At 30.6% G+C, this 20788-nt stretch overlaps 1 protein-coding gene across 1 annotated transcript; it reads left to right on the top strand.

Annotated features, from left to right (window-relative positions):
- Positions 1-692: 692 nt before the first annotated feature.
- On the top strand, positions 693-20638 carry LOC132915114 (uncharacterized). Its single transcript, XM_060974795.1, has 3 exons — positions 693-796; positions 19046-19498; positions 20119-20638. The coding sequence occupies exons 1-3, from the start codon at positions 782-784 to the stop codon at positions 20212-20214; spliced, it is 564 nt and encodes a 187-aa protein (XP_060830778.1). The 5' UTR covers positions 693-781; the 3' UTR covers positions 20215-20638.
- Positions 20639-20788: the final 150 nt, after the last annotated feature.

Raw genomic sequence — 20788 nt, 5'->3', positions numbered from 1 at the left:
CAAATTGTAAAAAAACCAAAATAAACTAAACTAAAAAAAAAACTCTTGTTTTTATCCTGCCATCTAAAGGAATCATAGGTAACTACGTAATAGTAATATGATCTGTGCTTGCGTTTCTTTTAATGCCGTTACAAGGATGCTCGAGTTGCTATATAAAAAACCTTGTCAAGAAGAAAGGTTTATCGAATATGTTCGCTACGATTGGCTTACGAACATACGTGGCGCGTGTGAAAGAAATCTGCAAAATTTTATTCTCACATTTACACTCGATAAACAAAGAAGTAGAGCGACTGAAAAATACCGTTGAAAAATGAAATTAATGGACTATCGTCGATCGATTCTCTGGAACCTCGACGCGACTGGATAACGATCACGCGAAAGCGTTTCTATTAAATTAATTAAAATAAAATACACGGTAAATTAAAGAAGATCCTTTGTTCGCGCTTCCGATCACACCGGTTTGAATGGCGAAAAATTTCCCGGTGTAAATTTCGCCTCCGTAAACCATTCTAGACGGGCCAAGACGAAAACCAGGGATGCCGTTAATCCGTAATAAGATCAGGGTTACGTAGTCACCTGAACGAAGATCGCCCGATCGATGATCGAATGAGCGAAGGAAGAGGACCGAGGATGTTCCTTTTCCCCTCTTCCAGCTCGTATAAAAGTCCGAATGTGTCGATCCAGCCGGCACAACAGTGAAAGATCGTCGGTGAAAGACGTTCTCCTTTGCGACATCTACCTTTCGTCCTCGTACCCTCTTCGGTCGCCGCGAAATACAACGATGTTGATCTATCTGGTGAGTTGTTCGATTCCTTCGTCGTGTCAGTTCTTTAACTTTGTCGCCTCTACCGATTTTTACAATTTTCCGAATTTCCGATTTTCACGTTTTTTCTGCACGTCGACCGTTTATGCAAAAAAAAATTGGCTAAAGAAAAAGGGGGGCAAAGTTTATGAAAAATGTGAAACAACCGCAATTGTGTTATTACACTCTTAACAGATCTAGTGAAAAATTCTTTCAAATGTTGTTTCAATCGAGCCAAGAAAATGTTTGCCAAACGTTATTCGGAAAAGTGTTTCAAATAAAACTTGTTCCATTTCAAAGGGGATGTCTTGCTATGATGTCTAGCTTTGTCTAAATGCAGGCGTTTTCGAGATCTCAAGGTGCTCTTTTTTTTCTCTTTTTCTTTTTTGTAATGTGAATTATACAATTTTCGATTCTCTACAAAATAGTATTAGGGTACTTGTATCTAAAAGTGCCTAGTTTAAAAAATATTTCGATCTTAATTTCGTGGAATTGAGTGCATGACAGACGAGGAGAACGTAAACATAAAGAGCTGCCATCTTTTCTTGTATTTCATACGGTAAGTTCTAAAAGATTAAAATTGAAATATCTTTTAAACTAACCATTTTTCAATGCAAGTGCCTTAATATATTTTTGTAGAGAATTAAAAAATGCATCGAATGGTGCATAGAAAAATGTATAGTTCCATTAAAAAAAATAGAGTTCACCTTGAAATCTTGAAGGCGCGTCCGCCTAAACAAGATTCGCGATCATCGCAAGATATCCCTCTAAAAATAAAGTAAGTTCTATTTGAAACACCTTTTCGGATAATGTATAGTTTACCAGATATTCACGTGGATCGATTAAAATGAAACACCCTGTATTGTATGTACATATATAATGATAAACAAAATTATAATATCTGACTCTAATAGTCACTCCAATAGTACTCCAGTTACGATTAGAAATGTTTTTCTTCTCTCTTCCTAAATATTCTTCCTTGAAAGAATATGATTCCAAAGATAAAACCAAAATTTACTCGTGCAAGTTTCAATTCCCCAAAGCGCTTTCGAGTGCTTCAGAATTTCTTTCATAATCGTATAAAGTCTTATCGTATCGATATCCGATAAATATATGTACAGTGAATAAAGTGAAAGTTCGAATTCGGATAATTTCTCGATTCTTATTTGGCAATGCGTACTAACCAGTGATCGAAAATAACAGTTATCTTAGAAACATTGTTTGAAAATATGTCATTGAATAAAAATTAATTTTAATTCTAATTAAATTTAGGAATTTTGAAATGCTTAAAAAATCTTAATTTTCCTTTGTCCTGATTACGAAGAGCCATTATCGATAATGGAATTTAATTTTGATTAGAGGTAATCAATATAAATGGCCAGATTCTTTTTAGATTATCAATAACTATTATCGATGATCCGAATTTTGTTTTGGTTACCGATAACTATTATCGATGGTGAACATTTTTTTTGGTTACCGCTAACCAATATCGGCAACAAAAATTTTCTACTTACATTCGGCTATTGTCAATTGTTATATTATTACTGATAATTAGTATTCATTGACAACATAAAAAAGCTTAATTATAAAATTCATACATGTTATTAAGCAAAAAGAACGATATGAAAATATATGAAACAAAGAATAGGAGAAAAATATTGTAATACAATATTTTATTGTATGTTATTCTTTGTTTCATATATTATTTTCATACCGTTTCTTGGCATAATAAAATACATAAGTCTTATAATTAATTTTTTTCAGGTTGTCAATAAATATGTATAAATCATCAGTTATATTAACAACAATTGACAATAGTTTAGTGTTAGGAAAATACACTTTTATCGTCGATAATGGTTATCGACACCTAAAATAAAATTCGGTCAATCGATAATGGTTACGGGTAACTAGAAAATATTTCGCTCATCTATGTTGGTTATTGGTAAGCAAAATTAAAATTCCGTCGTCGATAATAGTTATCCGTAACCAAAATAAAATTCCCATCATCGATAATGTTTACCGCTAATCAAACAAATTTTAATCATTTATAATGGTTATTCGCAACCAAAAGTTTTAAATTACAGAGATCTATAATAACTATTATACCATAACTGTTTAATTTGTCTTGTAACGGTTATGATGTCTGATAGTAGCTAAAGTAGGCAATATTTTTAACAACTCGTTGCTGCTCATTTTTCCGCGATCAGCGATCTACTCTTTACGACTGATCTTCGTGTAATTTGATCTCCTGTGGAACCTGTTGGCTACCCTGACATGTTATGACTTCGCTTTTGGATCGTCTATAATTTGTTCGCAATTTGCAACTGAAATATACTATCTCGATCCATGCAATTTGAATTCTATTCCAAAAGTGAGATCACAACTGACAGGTTTGTGCGCTAAAAGCTGCCCCGAAATATCTAAGAAATAATAAAGAAATTAGATGAAAAGAAAGCTGCGGTTCAATAAATTCATTTCACTTAACTGAACAAATTGTACCAAAACGTTGTAAAAATGAAATTTATCAACAAAGCATTTGAAATTAAACAAATTTGCGATATTTATATTTGGAATCATTATATATAATGAAGGAACTTCAACCAAGTGATGTAAAACAGAAAGGAACAATGAAAAATAGGACGTACACTTAGTCAAGTACAACAAACCATACGCATAAAACTTTGTATTAAATTAAATGATTAACAGTTCCAAAAAAATACAACAATACAATTTATAAAGATAAAATAGGATAAATAGTAAATCAAAATATAAAAAATAAAATATTGTAAAAATAGTTATTCGATTATTTAGTCTTTTAATATGTACTCAAAATTTTTAAGTCCTCTGTTTTACACAGAAAAGTGCAGCATTTTCGTTTAATCTAAAAACTTTCTATTTTGAACGTATACAAAAACGAAATACAAATACTGTGGACTAAAAAAACAAAAATTTTCATTTATTTTTATTTATTATTATCATTATTGTGTTAGGTTTCTGTCCATTACAAGCTTAGGTGAAAAAAGCTTAGTAAAGAAAAGCAGACAAAATGATAAAAATATATGAGTAGATACATAAGTAACCATATTCCAAAAAACAAAAATTATTTCGCAGTAGTTTTATAGAATCAAAAGAAACCGAGCAAAAAATATCCCAGTTATGATAATTCATGATTAACACTCAGCAGCCAGCCTCATTTTCCACTCCAAATCTGCCGAGAATTAGAATGCTTTAGAAGAAACTTATATTAAAGTAACCGTATCAATTGTAAAACGTTTTTACCCATTTTAGTCTATAATTATATGTTATGGGTTTCCATTTACGCTATATATGTAATGTAATATTATAATGCGTAAATCATAATTATTAACGTCTCATAAAAATGAAAGATATTTGATATATTCAATATATGAAATTATTGTTATCATTATTTTTTATTATTTATTATTATTATTCTTGCGTCAACTTTTGACTCATTACAAACTTAAATAATAATCGGAATACGAATATAGGTAAAAAATTAATAATATTACAAAAATATTTAATTAAGTAATTAGACATACAAATATCAATATTTCTTTGATATAGTGTTAGATTTGTATTATCTCTTTCAAACTTATTCCATCTTTCTTACTAGTAATTAATATCGCATTACTCTAAATGAAGGTACGCTATCTCTTAGTACTCTAGGCAAATTACTCTAATTAGTAGTGCAGTCTCTTTACATCATCTTCAGTCTCGCTTTCACAATTTGCCTTCTGTTTTTATTTGTACTTTGTATATATTTTCAATCTGAGTTCGCTATAGGTTAGGCAGTCTTTTAGGATGTGTTCGATCGAAGTATTGCTGACTGACACATTAATTAAACATCATCAACGCGAACGAGAGACTTGTGATTTGATACGACTGCCAAATCCTTCTGGTTCATAATTAAATGTATACCATATACTATCTAGAAATAATATTAATTTTAAGGAGACAAGCTAAAAATAAATAACAAACTTTACCTGTAAAAGCCTTTGTTCTAAAAAAATTAATTTTGAGATACGTACATTTAATTCATATACAACCTGAATAATATATATATATATATATACAGGGTGCGCCGTTAGAATCCGGACAAAAGAAGTTTTGTGCAGAAAGTTGTTTATTTAAGTCAATACACAAAAACACATGAAAATGTTGTTATATCTCATTTAAAGGGTCCTTGCTGAGAACTTTTATTCTATGTAACCACCCTCTGCCTCTATGACCTGCTCTATTCTTGCTCTAAAGCGCGAGCACGCTGACTTCAACTGGTCGCGTTTAATTGTCGCGAATTCTGACTCGATAGCAGCTCGTAGGGAGTTGACGTTGGGGTGCCTGCATTTATTAGTTTGTCTCTCGATAACGCCCCACACGTAATAGTCCAATGGGTTTAGGTCGGGACTGTTAGGAGGCCAGAAATCTTTCGACCAAAACATGTCCACATTGTCAGAGAGCCAATTTTGAACAAGATGACTTGTGTGAGCAGGTGCGCCATCTTGTTGAAATAAATACGGCCTTCCAGAAGCCGTAATTTCCATCCACGGCTTTATTACTGTCTTCAGGACCTCCAAATAAACCTCCTTTGTGATTCTTTCGCCTTTTTGGAAGAAGTGCGGAGGCATGACGTCGCCCTCACTTGAGACAACGCTCAAAACGTGAACACTTGCTGGAAATTTGGTTTTGCCCACAACAGGAACATCTTCGAGATTGTGGGCCAGCCAACGGTCGTTCCTCCGATTCACTTTGGCATCCACCCGGCGCGAAGACTTTCTATAATCGCCGCTCTTCTATCGTATTCCGGGTTTTGCTTAACGAGTTCTGTCATTTTGAGGTTATAGAAGACTTATTGACATATTTAACTAACTTCAGAGTCAATCAGCACAAACATCTGAATTCTAATATGGTGGGAACTACAAATTGAATTCTGTCCGAATTCTAACGGCGCACCCTGTATATATATATATATATATATATATATATATATATATATATATATAATACTTTTTAATTTATCGTTTATTAAAATATCGCATAAAATAATGCAACATCGATAACATCGCAAATTATTAAAATAAATACGTACTGTTAAAAACAGAAGATTTCGTTAATTTTATTTACTCTGTATGTTTCACATATCTATATATCACGTATATATAACCATATCATGTGAAATTTTCTCTTTTCCTTCTCTTTAATTTACCTTGTTCGAGCTGTCTCCGACAAAAGATACCGAGAAGTAAATTTCATACTTAAATTCCATAACGAGTGTGGCCGTGTTTCTTTTGTGGGCGTCGATGCATCAACATTTTACGATTTCACTTGATTTTAAAGCAGAGATCCGGCCAGAATCGTACACTTCACATGCGTTTTACTACAGAAACGAAATTTTTCCCCCGTCTTAACGATAAAAGAGAAAAAAGTTTATATTTTATAACGTATTTTATTTAGTTTATTATGTTATAAAAATTTTTGAGGTTATGAGCCTTACTATGAACAGATGAGCATATATGATGTTTACACTGGCAGTATAGCATAAATAGAGATATAAATGTCTCTTTTAATCGATAAATCGAACTGTTTATTTGAAAGTGGTCTAAGTTCATCTTCCTTTGTTGGAGATATTGAATTGAAGCCACGTTTCCATCGATTAAAAAATCCTCATAAGAACTACTTGGCTTTTTTTTAGAATTAATTCGACCAGTATCTTCCTTCAGTGTCATAAATAGATTCAAAGACACTCTCAAAATTGTACAGTTCATTAAATTTTAATTATTTAAAATTTATGTGTTATGTTTCAATCTATATATGTTTATAGATAAGAACAGGAAATACAAAGTACTGTTGATTAATTTCAATATCATTTGTTTTTGATCATTAGTGCCTCGACTATTTGGACAAACTACAAATTACAGAAAATTAACTTACCGCACTTTCGAAGTAAATGATTATGTAATTCCATTTATTAACAAAATTTCAATGAATTAAAAAGAATAATTTGTAATTTAAATTAAAGATTGTTTATAAATAAAAAGTTCATATTAAAGCATATATAAATTTTTCATTCCCTCCACTTTTGCAAAAAATAAACACAACATTTTCAATCTTATTAATCTTTTAACGCATATCAATGCAACTATAAACCAGTGGAGTAATAAAGAAAATATCGAAAAAATACCAGAGATCCAAAATAACGGTTATTTTAAACATTTCTTGGAAAAGTAATAAAAAAAATTCCGGTCATTTATATTAGTTACTAGTAACCAAAATTAAATTTCTGTGGTCGATGATGATTACCGATGAACAAAAAAATTTGTATCGCTTATGATAAATCCGTGTATCAAATCCGTGACCAAAATTTTTAAATCAAAGATATTAACTCTTATACTATAACTTTTTAAATTTGTCTTATAACAGTTATAATGTGTGCAAAAAAATTAAAAACTGTGTTTTATTGGACTAAAAAAGTGTAATGAAATGAAAATGTTTAGACCCTTTGCTTCACTGAAAATGATAAAAGGAAAAAAGCAAATAAATTTGCTCTCAAATACAGAGCCTGTATCGTTAAAGTAATTACTTCGTTTCACGGTTGTATTGCTAACGACGATGCATCTTTATGGACGATTAATCTTCCAATTCGTTCCGATCAATAAAACGTTCACGGAAGAAAAAGCTCATCAATGCAATGTCAAGCATCCGAACGTACGAATAAGGAGAGCAAAAATGTACAACGATGCAGTTGGTCCGCCGTTCGAAAGTAGCCGAATTGTTTTCACGATGAAAGTTGATCGCGTATTCCGCGTGCATGTGACCATGTACTCACGTGATCAATCTGTCGTAAGCAAGCACATACAGTGGTTCACGAAAGTATTTGAGAAACTTTTCATATATACAGTATGTTCTGTTTAACTGGAAACGGTCGAATATCTCGTTAAGTACGAATGATGCGAAAAAATGTTTCAGGAAAGAATCGTTTGACGTCAAAGGGAACATATTGTGTTTTTATACGTTTGATTTTGCGATTACTTTGAAACATGTAACCTCCGTAATATTTCTATTTTTTAGTTCATACTTTTATAACTGACATTCAGACGTTGTCACAATATAATAATACTAGAAATACTTTTGTACCATCCATTATCAATACGTGGACTTCAAAATTCCACAGAACAATGCAAGGAATTAACCTACAAGTGACTGCACTCACAAGTCACTCGCAACTGACTGAAACATTAGAAAACTGCGAAATCATGTGTCGGTAATGCAGTGTAAGTAGTAGCATTATGAAAAACATCTTTATGTGTTCCTATGGTATATATTAGGTAACGCTAATACTGGCATATCGAATTTTATAGTTTATATCTCGATAGTGGATGATGCAAAAGACACGGGTTTGTAATGTTTCGAAAACGTCCGAATGCCAGCAACAAGCATATATAACAAATATATAATAAAAAAAAATTAATTTAAAAATTTAATACTATATACTACGTTTCAAGGTCGTTGCAAGATCAAGTAGACAAAGTACAATATGTTTTTCTCGAGATCATACAACTGTTGTCTAATAAATTTGTCGTATCATTCGTATTATTGCAGATATTTGAACATTTCGAATTAAACAGGACATTCTGTATATAGCAGAATTTGTAGTAGCCGAATTAATTGAGAAAGAGATGACTATTCGAATGAAGGAATCCGGATAGTAAAACAAGCGTCCTTTTTTTAATTATAACACTTTACGAAGCAATTTACCTTTCATGACAACTAATCAATATTTGTCTGTCTTGTTTCTATCGTCTCTTTTCATTAGTCATGGTCCTGAAGCATCTCCAAAATTGATAACAGAAATACCCTGAACCATCTTCAATATAGAAAGACCTCAAATCAAAAATGAAATATCGAACACTGAGACATTATCATATATCTTAAAAAGAATAATTACAAGAAAAATTATAAAGAATACGATATTGTTGTAACTATAACTTAGATAGCCAGACTTTGAAAATATAAATTTCAGGTTTTAAGTTAAAGGTTTGAGATTCGTAAGCTTAACGTTTTATAACATTTATCCATAAACTATAAGGTACAGATGGAAAAAATAAATAAATAAGTAATAATAATAACGAAAGAATATACAAAAAAAAAAAACAAATTAACAGTGAAAGTAATAGTGGCGTTAAGTACTTGGTTAGTATGTCCAACTTTTTCCAAACTTTAATATGTTAAAAGGGACACTATTTAAACAACCAAAATATCAGGAAAATGGTAACACGAAGAATTGTAAATACTTTTAATTTCACTTAATCTCAATCTAATATAAACCGCATTAAATTTCGTTAATTATTTTTTCACGATTCATCCACTACAGCTAAACCTAACCCTAACCTTAACGCAAATCACATGTTGAATTTTTTAAATTTTGTTTGTTATATATTTTGTAACGCTTTCGTTATTCGACTATTTTGTTAATAAATACTGAATTAAATTTCTTTTTTACCTATTTACTATTTAACACCTTTCACTTAATAGCATTCATATAATGAGATTGAGATTAGATTTAGGTATAGTAAAATTAAAAGTACTTATAATTGTTTACGATACTCCTTTGTGATATTTTGCTTATTTAAATAGTCCTTTTTAACATATTGAAGTTTAAAAAAATCAAAAATACTGACCAAATTGTTCACTGTTACCAATTTATTACTACGTTGGGCTACATTAAATTACATTTCATATTTCTAATGCCATGAATATTTCAAAATAGGGCAGGTTTTCATCGTCACTTTCATTATAATTTTCTTTTTTTCAGTGCTTAGCATTGGGATTTGAAATTGGGAATTCTTTTTATCCAGATTTCAGAACTTTTCGCATAATATAAATCTAGAAACTAGCATACTGTATTGCTGATAACATTACTCACGTATAATAAAGTCCAGATACTTATTTTTTAATTCCATTAAAATTTTTCTCTATTGTTGTTTCTTGATATCAAACGTAGATCTTCTAACGTCGTAAACTCTTATAATTTTTCCAACACTTTCACACCTTTTTTTAACCTTTGAAATGTATTTTCTTTTCCTTCAACGCTCGATACAATACATTACTTCTTCGATGTTGTTATACGCGTTTATAATATATTGATATACACATTCTTAATACGTACAATATTAGCTTCGTATTAGGCTAACAGGAAAGATATGAAATTGTAAGAGGTACATGTAATACTAAAAAACATAAGCAGAAAATTGCTTACAATATTTATTGCAATTATCTTGTTAATAGAACATTCGTATAATAGGTCTTCAGATATCGTAGATCCCACTGTATTATACAAAACATCTTGATATCTCATTAGCACTATAACGAGACACGACTATCGTAATTATACTGGTGAATTCTGAAATGGATGTAAAAATTGACATAGGGATACAAGATATTGAGTTAGTGCAAAAGTTCGTTCCAATTCCAACAGATATCACTAAATTATTTGTTTACAAGTCCCATCTGTTGCTGCATGCTCAAACTTCATAGCGATATTCAAGTGTTATTTCAACAGCAGACATTTGTTCTCTGACAGTTTTATTACATTGTAAGAAAAAGATGTTGAAAATGAACGAAGAAAAGATTCAGTTACATCGTGTTATGCTCTACAAATTGCGGAAAATGATAAACGATGACGTTCTGCTTAATTTATCGGAAAATAATCCAACTTCAACTGAAGAAGTTCCAGAGAAACTTTTTTATTGTACAAAGAAGTGATGCATGGTCTTAGAAAACGTCCTGAATATTTTTTACGACAATTTCCGCTGTTTCAATTTCCTGGAATTCGTAGAGCATGACATGACGCAAACGAACCTTTCCTTCGCTCATTTTCAAAATTTTTGCTTTACGATGTAGAAACTATTGAAACACAAAAGTCTGACATAAAAGATATAACCTAGCAAACACGAAGATGGCACCCCGCTAGGGGTAGCCACCCACATGCTATATTTCATTTTTATTTTTTTTTTTTTTTTACCAATAAGATATAACACTTTACCAAATGTCCTTCAGGAAAAATTGTAAAAACCAAAAATAAAATAAAAAAAAAAACAAAAGTCTGCTGCTGAAATAACGACCGAATGTCTCTCTTTTATTCTACATGAAGTTCGAACATGTAGTAACAGATGTGACTTGTAGACAAATAATCTACTGACATCCATTGAATCGGGCACGAACTTATGCACTGACCCAATTTTTATTGGGAACGTACACTTTGCAAAGATCAGCAAAGTATCTAAATAATAAATTATTCGCCATAATCAGTCACAATAGCCGTCTCTAACGCTGTAACGAGATATGACTTTCGTGATTATATTAGTGAAATTAGAAACAGATCTGATAATTTACATAAGACTTACAGGATATTTATTGACAGCATACAATTTGCAAAAACCAATAAAGTATTTGGACAGTTAATTACTTTCTGTATATATTAATGAGTCACAATAGTACAACCGGTAGTGAGACCATCTTTAGTACTAACTACATGTTTAAGACTGCTATTCATGCAGCATACTAATTGCTTAAGGCGTATGTTTGCAATAAGTGTCTTGTAATTTCTATATACATTTTTACATTGATTTCCAATTTTACTATTATAATATATAATGAAGATGGTCATATCTTATTACAGTAACAAATTTTCAAAAAATTTCTTATAATAAATAAATTTATTAAAAAATTCTGTGATAAATATTTGAATAATTTCATGAGGCTTTACTTTTATTCTGACTGCTACTGATATTTTAGTTATTTCTTTTATGATATTTTAATTATTTTAGTTATTTCATCATAACTCTTATTTTCTAGTTATTTCATTATAAAACTGTTACTTATATCATATGTGACTTATAATGTAAAGTTAAATAAACAATGTTGCTAGATTTTTCCAATAAATGTAATAAGTAGGTACCACCAAGTAGTTATAACCGATAGTGTCATAATATCTACATTATAAAAAATTTTTATTTTAATTTTTTTTTTTATTTTAAAATTTATACTACGTGGTGATAGGTCAAGTAAATAAAGAAAGTTCATACAAATCTATGTCAGAAAATGCTTTATTGAAGAGTTATATAAGCGTTAGTAAAAATTTGTATTAATTGTTTTGGCAATCACAATAAATAAATGTTCGAAATTTCTTGCTTCTGCTTTCATTCGAACTAATGATTGTCGGGCTGTTTCAAATATTCCTGCTGTCGTGAAGATAATGGTAAATGCATTTTGGATGTATTTCCAAAGCTGGTTTTCTGCCTCTATAACATTTTCATAAATCAACTGTTTGACATAACCTCATAAATAATACTGTCTACGATTCTGCATAACGAGTCTGAAGGAAAACCTTCCCGGAAATTTTTGAACCCTCATGACTCTTCAGCAAAGCACTTTCGTATATAAATTTCAGTGAATTCCTTTTACCTGCTTAACCTCACTGACATGTAGCATAAATTTTGTCCCGAACTTTGTAGTATGCACTTTGTGTTAACTGTAATGCAAGTATAATTAATGCAATTTGTACGATCTGTATTCTTTACTGCAATTAATATATTCATCAAAAAATTCTATCATGAGTGTTCGAATACTTCCGTGAGCCATTGTAAGCGCATACATACTAGAAGCGCAGCGAAAGAGCAGTCGTGACCGTTTCGCAATCAATTTTCTACCACGTTAAATTGTTACACTTATGCAACTGCTCTCCCTTTCCTGTCGTACGGAACGAAATTCGAAGAAACTACGTAAACCGACACCCACGCGCGATCTTGGCGCTGCTGGATCGTCAACAACTAACAGTAAGTTCCCACATTTTCGAGGAAATTTCACTGTTCGCTGCTCGGTCGGTGTTGGTGCTCAACGACCGTTTCGTTATCTTTCGCGCCGACGTAACTATTCCTGTATTGTTCCCTGCCAACACCGATGCGACAATCACGTTAACCGTTAAAGTATTCCTTATCTTCAGTTCTATCATTTCCTCATCATTAGCTATATCTGCTTTGTCCTTTCTTTATGAAAGAGATTCTGTCACAGGAATTTTGATACACTTTACCATGGGAGTAAATAAACTAAAATTGCGGTACAATACAATAGACTAAAATAATAATAATAATCAGCAGATAAAAACACTCGCAGCATCTTTTCAAAGAGGAACAGATATACACGTGGCAATCACACAAGCAGATACATAATATGCGCGGTTAAATCTAAATACAAATATGCTAGATATATACACCAGAATAGCCAGAATTACCAGACCAAACAATAGAAAGATGCAAGACAAAACCATTACACAGAAAATGTATAAATATCGCGGAACATAATATAAACGCTGTGTTGACATATCCATTCTGTAACCAGAAATTGCAGGATTTATGATAGCCATTTGGGACCAAGTTATTAAGTTACCAGGAATTACAAAAAATACATATTGGAAGAAGGAATTGAAAATGATAAATGTAGCAAATGACAGTTCGTTACTAACTTACCAGGAATCACAGAAAATACATATTGAAAGAAGAAATCGAAGATGATAAATACAGCAAATAACAGTTCAAACGCAATTATACAAAAACAGACATAAGCAAGCAACAGGAATCATTCACAAAAGTAAAAATTCAGATTAGAAAAGTAATCATACTATACATACAGACTATAAACAGTATTAGAGAACAATGACGTAAAGATATATTGGCATAGAACAATAGATATAAATTATACAATAACAAACAACGAAACTAATAAGTAAACAGAACAGAATGACATACCTAATAGAAATTAGCAACCTCAATGACAATAGCATAACAAAGAAATACCAAGATAAGATAGGAAGATATATGCCATTAGCAGAAGAAATAACAAAAATACGACACCAAACAATTGTAAAAATTTCACCAATAATCGTATCAGTAGTTGGAATAACATCCAAATGTTTTCGTAAAAATATACAAGAATTAGGCCTAAACATAAACATCCATACATGCATACAAAAATCAGTTCTTTTAATAGCTACAAATATAACACACTCATTTCTACCGTTAAATCAGTCAATATGAACAGACTTGGCATCATGCCCATATACGTGCATACATAATACCCGTACTGATGAATATATGTATAATAATAATATTTTATTATATACCAGACTTTGTGTCTGTTACAAGAAGGTCTTTTCGCACAGTGAGGTGGTTCATTTAAATATACTTTTTCTTATCTTAGCGACAGTTATTCTACATACAGTGCTGGACAAAAGTATTGGCACAGCAAGATTGTTATGATACAAATGCTTATAACTATTAAACAAATTGATTTAAACAAAAAACTTTTTGACGTATTTATTTATTATCTATCCTAGTTTATTACATAACAAGAGCAACAATATAAATAAAATAATACGCAAAATAATAACAAAAATATATTTTTTGAACATTTTATGGGTGGACAAAAGTATTGGCACAGTAGAATATTTACGCTTATAACTAATTACATAATAAACTTCTAATATTTTGTTGGCAGTCCTTTTCTTTTAAGGACTTCCTTTAATCTTCTTAATTATAACACTCGATCAGTGAAACTGGAGACTTCAGTTATTAAACAACAAAAAACCAAGAAAGAGTAATAATGTCTAGAAAAACGAAAGAAACCACAATTGAAGAAAGAAAAATAATATTAAATTTATATAAGATGAATAAATCTTACAACGAAATTGCACAAATCATAAACAGAAGTCGTTTTACTGTGCGTTCAGTCATAAAACGCTTTAAAAGTGAAGAAAATCTAGAGAATCAAATTAGGAGTGGTCGCCCTTCTAAGGTAACAATTCGAGAAAAAAGGAAAATCGTAAATATTGTAAAGAAGGATCCAAAAACTAATTCGACTGAAATTGCTTCGATGTTAAAAGCTGAGTGTGAAAAAGAAGTAAGTACCAAAACTGTACGTAGGGTATTGAAGGATGCCGGTTATTCTGCCCGTGCAGCACGAAGAAAGCCCTACATCAGTAAAATAAACCAAAAGAAAAGAGTGGAATTCGCGAAAGAGTTTGTTACGAAAGATACTGATTTTTGGGAAAAGATCATGTTTTCAGATGAAAGTAAGTTTAATATTTTTAAATCTGACGGCAGAATATTAGTATGGCGAAAACCCAACACAGAGATGGACGAACTGAATCTGCAAGCCACCATGAAACATGGGGGTGGTGGTTTAATGGTGTGGGGATGTATGGCATCATCGGGTGTAGGAGAACTTATATTCATTGATGAGATAATGGATAAATATGTATATTTAAATATACTCAAGCAAAATCTTTTGAAAAGTACTCAAAAATTAAACCTCCCCAGGGATTTCTATTTTCAGCAGGATCGAGATCCTAAACATATGGCGTATATTGTTCGTCAGTGGATAATATATAATACTGCCCACACATTAAACACACCACCTCAAAGTCCCGATATGAATCCCATTGAGCACGTGTGGAACGAATTGGAAAAAAGAATTAGGAAACATAATATCACAAGCAAGTCTGAACTGAAGAAAGTTCTTCTGCAGGAATGGAGCAATATTGTACCTGAATTCACTAAAAAATTAGTCCACTCGATGCCCAGAAGATTAAAGGAAGTCCTTAAAAGAAAAGGACTGCCAACAAAATATTAGAAGTTTATTATGTAATTAGTTATAAGCGTAAATATTCTACTGTGCCAATAGTTTTGTCCACCCATAAAATGTTCAAAAAATATATTTTTTATAATAAATAAATAAATACGTCAAAAAGTTTTTTGTTTAAATCAATTTGTTTAGTAGTTATAAGCATTTCTATCATAACAATCATGCTGTGCCAATACTTTTGTCCAGCACTGTACATTCTAAATACATTTATTTATTACAATATAGGTTAGAGGTAAATATAGTATACATAATGATGACATAATATACATATGCGTGAACTTAAACTATAATACTAATATACTATAATACCAAAATATTTAACTACACTTATAATATTGTTATAATCTTATTTTAATCATTCTAAGAAATTTGGTAAAAAACGTAGGTTAACCAATGACCACTGTGACGATTAATAAGTTAATTATGTTTTGACAAATGTTTATACATGATATATTATGTACTGTACGTAATATTTTACATAATTGTAAAATGACATATATTAGACATTATGAACTTTTTGGAATGAAGTATAGTTTAGAAGATACATATTTACGTGGATCGATTAAATGAGACACACTTTGTATACTATGTACATAGATACACTTTATATTATTTGTAATCACTTGATTAAGCAACATTCTTTTTATAGGAAAATCTTGTACAGGATCGTCTAATGAAAGTTGCAAATTAATAATATTTCATTTTATAAAACGAATTGCATAATCAAAACAATATTTAAATGTTTAAATGTTCATGATCAAAAAAGGATGATAAAAGTTTAATATAAAAATTTAACGAAATATTCAATTTAACAATAAGACAAAATCTTTTCTTTTGTAGATAATCTCTGATAAACATCTGATTTAAATATTTCATCGAAAAAACAACGATAAAGAATAATGAGTTTAAGCTAAATAAAACGTTTTTATTGTGTGGGGATTGAAGAAAGGGAGAGAGAGATGTAAGAAGAATGATGAGAAAAAAGAGAGTTTCGTTCTGGGTCCACTGCTAGACTCAATTAATAACCTAGTCGTTTGGAAGTTGTGCTTGTAGGAAGTGCTTGGACTGGGAACACTAGTGGGAAAGTTTCACGTATCGCACTACAGTAGGTTAACTGGAAAGAATAAGTCACATATCTGTAACGTCATTGCTACCAGATAGTACGAAAATAGTTTATCTATGTGCATATTAAATAAGGAAGTCATTTCTGTATTGAGACTGAAAATATAACAGTTTATATTTCGGAAATCATTTTTCTCAAAATCTCTTGGCTCTTGACCAGAAACGTTTATCTGAATTAACATGGCAACGTAGATCTCTGGTGGCAGGGCGGGGAAGCTTCTTGCAATTGTTTCTATGAACTTATTAAACTAAACTTACTAAACTCAAAACATAGTAGTCGAGATGAAATAAATAAAGTGATGGAAAGCGGTTCAGTTAATTAAAAGATTCATATTATTTATATGATAATTAGCTGACTTCGTTATCCGAAACATATTATTCTTCTAATTTAATGATACTCGTTTATGTTGACATTTTAATCGTGGGAATTCCATTGAAGAAACTTTCACGAAATCAATGAAGTCTACTACCAATTAATCTACCATTCAACTAGTTTCATAATCAGCCAATAAGGAGATAATTATACGACTTTTAAGAAACAATGCAGCAGATTCTCCTGCATAAAGAAAAAATAAACGGAGCGAGGAAACTCGAAAAGGAAAAGCCAGGATGCGAGAGTAAAAGTAAAAGGCACTACTTATTTTTTGAAATATAGTCACTGCACTGGAAATAATTAGTATGACACTTTAATTACTCCGTCTTTGTTCTCTCTCTTCTCCCTTTTCCTTAAAAAAATCTATTTCTTTTCAACGGTTAATACCAATACTTAATAAAGACAAATTACTTAATTTCTAAAAAAAAAATTAAATCATAAATCCTTTACTTTGCCACTATCTGATTCTGGCTAATATGTTTGATCATCTCCGCTACTGAATTTATTTTCATTTATTAGAATTCATGTTTAATTTAAATTTTGGCGTGAAAGAATTAATTCGGTATTCCGAATTAATTCTAGATAACTCTGTAATATATTCTGGAAACGTAAATCAAATTCCTGCATAATATTAACTTCGAACTTAATATGCTTGTTTATTCAAATTTACCAGCAGTCGATACATATGAGAGGTTACATATGTTTTAAGACTTACGCTCTTTTACATGAAAATAAATTATTTTATCATGTCTTGTTATTTTTGTCATTCTTATCTGATACTCGTTGAAAGAATTTTATTACTTAATTCAATTAAGAATTTCAATCTCTTCAAAAAGTAAAAGTAAAATATTTTAGGTGTAAAAGTAAAATTTAAAAAACCTTACATTTGACTTCAATAACTTAGTATAAATTCATTAATATTCTATTTTTAACATTGTTTCGATAAATACAGGGTGGTACGTCTGACACGACACATTTACAACTACGTAACAAAAAATTTTTAAACCGAAATTTATCAGTGTCGTGTTTACAATAAATGTCTATAATAAAAAATTTCGAAAATAATTTGTTTTCGTGAAGAAACCAAGCTTACCTTGGATTTCTTAAGTACGATCATATTTTTTTCTTATTACATTGTAGTAGACGTCAAGACGAATTCGAACTACGGAAGAATAAGAATCTGTTGTAATTATCGTAATCAGTGAATAGTGCATCTAAAACGGGTTTTAAATGATGTTAATGCTTTTCTACTGTTTCCCTAAAAGGAAAATGTAATTAAATGTGAATTAAACGTCTACAGCTGATACTATGTAACTGTCCTTTTTAGCCAAATCCATTAAGCTAATTGTGGTTATTTGCAACTACTGACTCCTACATTTATTAGCATTAGATTTACTTTAAACACATTTATTGGATTTAATAAATCGAGATTATTAACTAATTTATATGTAAAGCTAATGAATTAGAATTTGAACTCAAAACTTTTATTTATCACAAAATATGATACGATATTCACTATGGATATAAAAAATATGCCTAAATCGTAAGTAGGCTTCTGAATCCGAGTAATCCAAAACTTTAAATTTAGCGCAAATTTATTATTAATATTATGCATTTTATAACTACATAAAGTGAAAAGGTCACAAAATTTAGCTACAGAATAATTAACAAAGTGATTACTAAACGGAATTACTATACAACTTCATGTTTATTATGAGTGTACTACGTATATCAAATGCCCACTTTTATCACCTATCTTCTCGAATTACAATCAAGATGATACAAAACAGCTTTATCGAAAAAATGAAACTTTAATATTTTAGTCTAATAGAAAAGAATTTAACCGTATTGCTCATAAAATGAAATTTGTACTTTATTTAGACATCATAAGAAAGAATCATTTTGAACATTATAATCATTGTCACAAATAAAATATGTTACAAAATGGAAAATCACGAAAAATGGACATTCCTCGTTTTTCCTTCTTATCCTTCAATTTCATTATAACTTCAAGATATTGAAAATTCTTTCAGACCACGCTACTATTGGTAGCTTCTACGACAGTATATTCGAAACCAGCACCGGAACCACCTAGCTCGTACTTCCCTCCATCGAGCGGTGCTAGTCTCTCAAGCGGTAGTTATGGTCCCCCAGACCGCTATGGGCCACCCCAACAACAACCTGTCGTCCATAAACACGTTTACGTTCATGTACCACCTCCGGAAGCGCCAGAATACAAACCACCAAAATACATACCACCCGCAGCACCACCACAGAAACATTACAAGATTGTGTTTATAAAAGCACCTACTCCACCAACACCAACAGCACCAGCTCTACCACCATTACCGCCTCAAGATGAAGAAAAGACTTTGATCTACGTATTGGTGAAAAAGCCGGAAGAGGCTCCAGAAGTTGTTCTCCCGACTCAAGCACCAACGCAACCCAGTAAACCAGAAGTCTATTTCATTCGATATAAGACACAGGTAAAGTATACAAAGTTTAAATATTTAAAGTAAAATTATGCTGATGATTGTAAACAAATTTGAGTGATTGGACGTCGAGCAAAAATGAGACACTAACTAAATACAATTGTGAATATTATAAATATTTATTATAATAACTGCATTCAAAGAATTTAATCAAGATATCTACTTAATATTGATTGACATAATCATTACTAATGAATGAATATTAAAATAAACAATATTATATTACATACTTTATGAACTGAATTTGTGTTTGCCTTCATAATGTGTATACACAGAGTCACAAATTTGCGGTGTATATAATTACATATAAAGATATATATGTAAAAAAATTAACGCTACTTTAAAGAACCATTTTTTCAGAATCAATTTTACCATTACTATATCCTATCATATATAATTACAATTGACATGTAATATTTTATTATTGAGAAAAATTATTCCAAAAATGATTTTATCTGGGATTAGAAAATATCCACTATAAGTAAGCAAATAATAATTAAATGTTAGATAAATTTAAAAAATGACTGTTAAAGGTAAACGAAGTACTTATTTATCATAAACACAGGAATTTCTTAAAACAAGTTGTAAAGGGCTGTAATTTTCTTATGTTACAGAAGGAACAACAAAATGCAGAATATGGACCCCCACCGCAATCACCTCCTTCAGATAACTATGGTGCTCCACCATCAAGCCCTGGTGGTCCTTATTAAATAACCCTATTCTAAAAGAATGCTCTGAATCAAATACTCAAAACACGTGAATCTCGCGAATAATAGAGATTTTAGTCAATAACAATACTCATTATCTATGAGATTTTGAGAAAATCAATCTGTAAGTAATGTGATTACTATTACAAAGTTTTGTGACTTTTATGATTATACTTAGATACTATTTATCTCTGTCAATGATAATATACTAAAGACACTTTGTAATGTTAATATCATTAACCATAAGTTAAGATGGAAATTCATGCATAATACTTGTATTAATTTATTATATGTATTACTTTTATCTCTATTAATTTCAAATTATTATCAAATGAATCAGAAAAAAAGTTATATAATCGGAAATATCTTTACTGCAAATTTCAACATTATTTTAGAGCACTATTCACAAAGGATTATCACGTATAGAAAGTTAACAAATTCGGAAATTTCTGATTAATACAAGATACACAATGAAAATTATTGTAACTAATATATATGTATATTTTAATAAAACTATTTGTACTTTTGTAAAAAGTTTCACTTCATTAGTTTTACATTTATTTCCTCTTTAAAGCTA

The sequence above is a fragment of the Bombus pascuorum genome, chromosome 16 (genome assembly GCF_905332965.1).
Source record: "Bombus pascuorum chromosome 16, iyBomPasc1.1, whole genome shotgun sequence".
In the NCBI taxonomy this organism is placed as follows: Eukaryota; Metazoa; Arthropoda; class Insecta; order Hymenoptera; family Apidae; genus Bombus; species Bombus pascuorum.
This window is presented reverse-complemented; position numbering and strand designations above follow the sequence as displayed.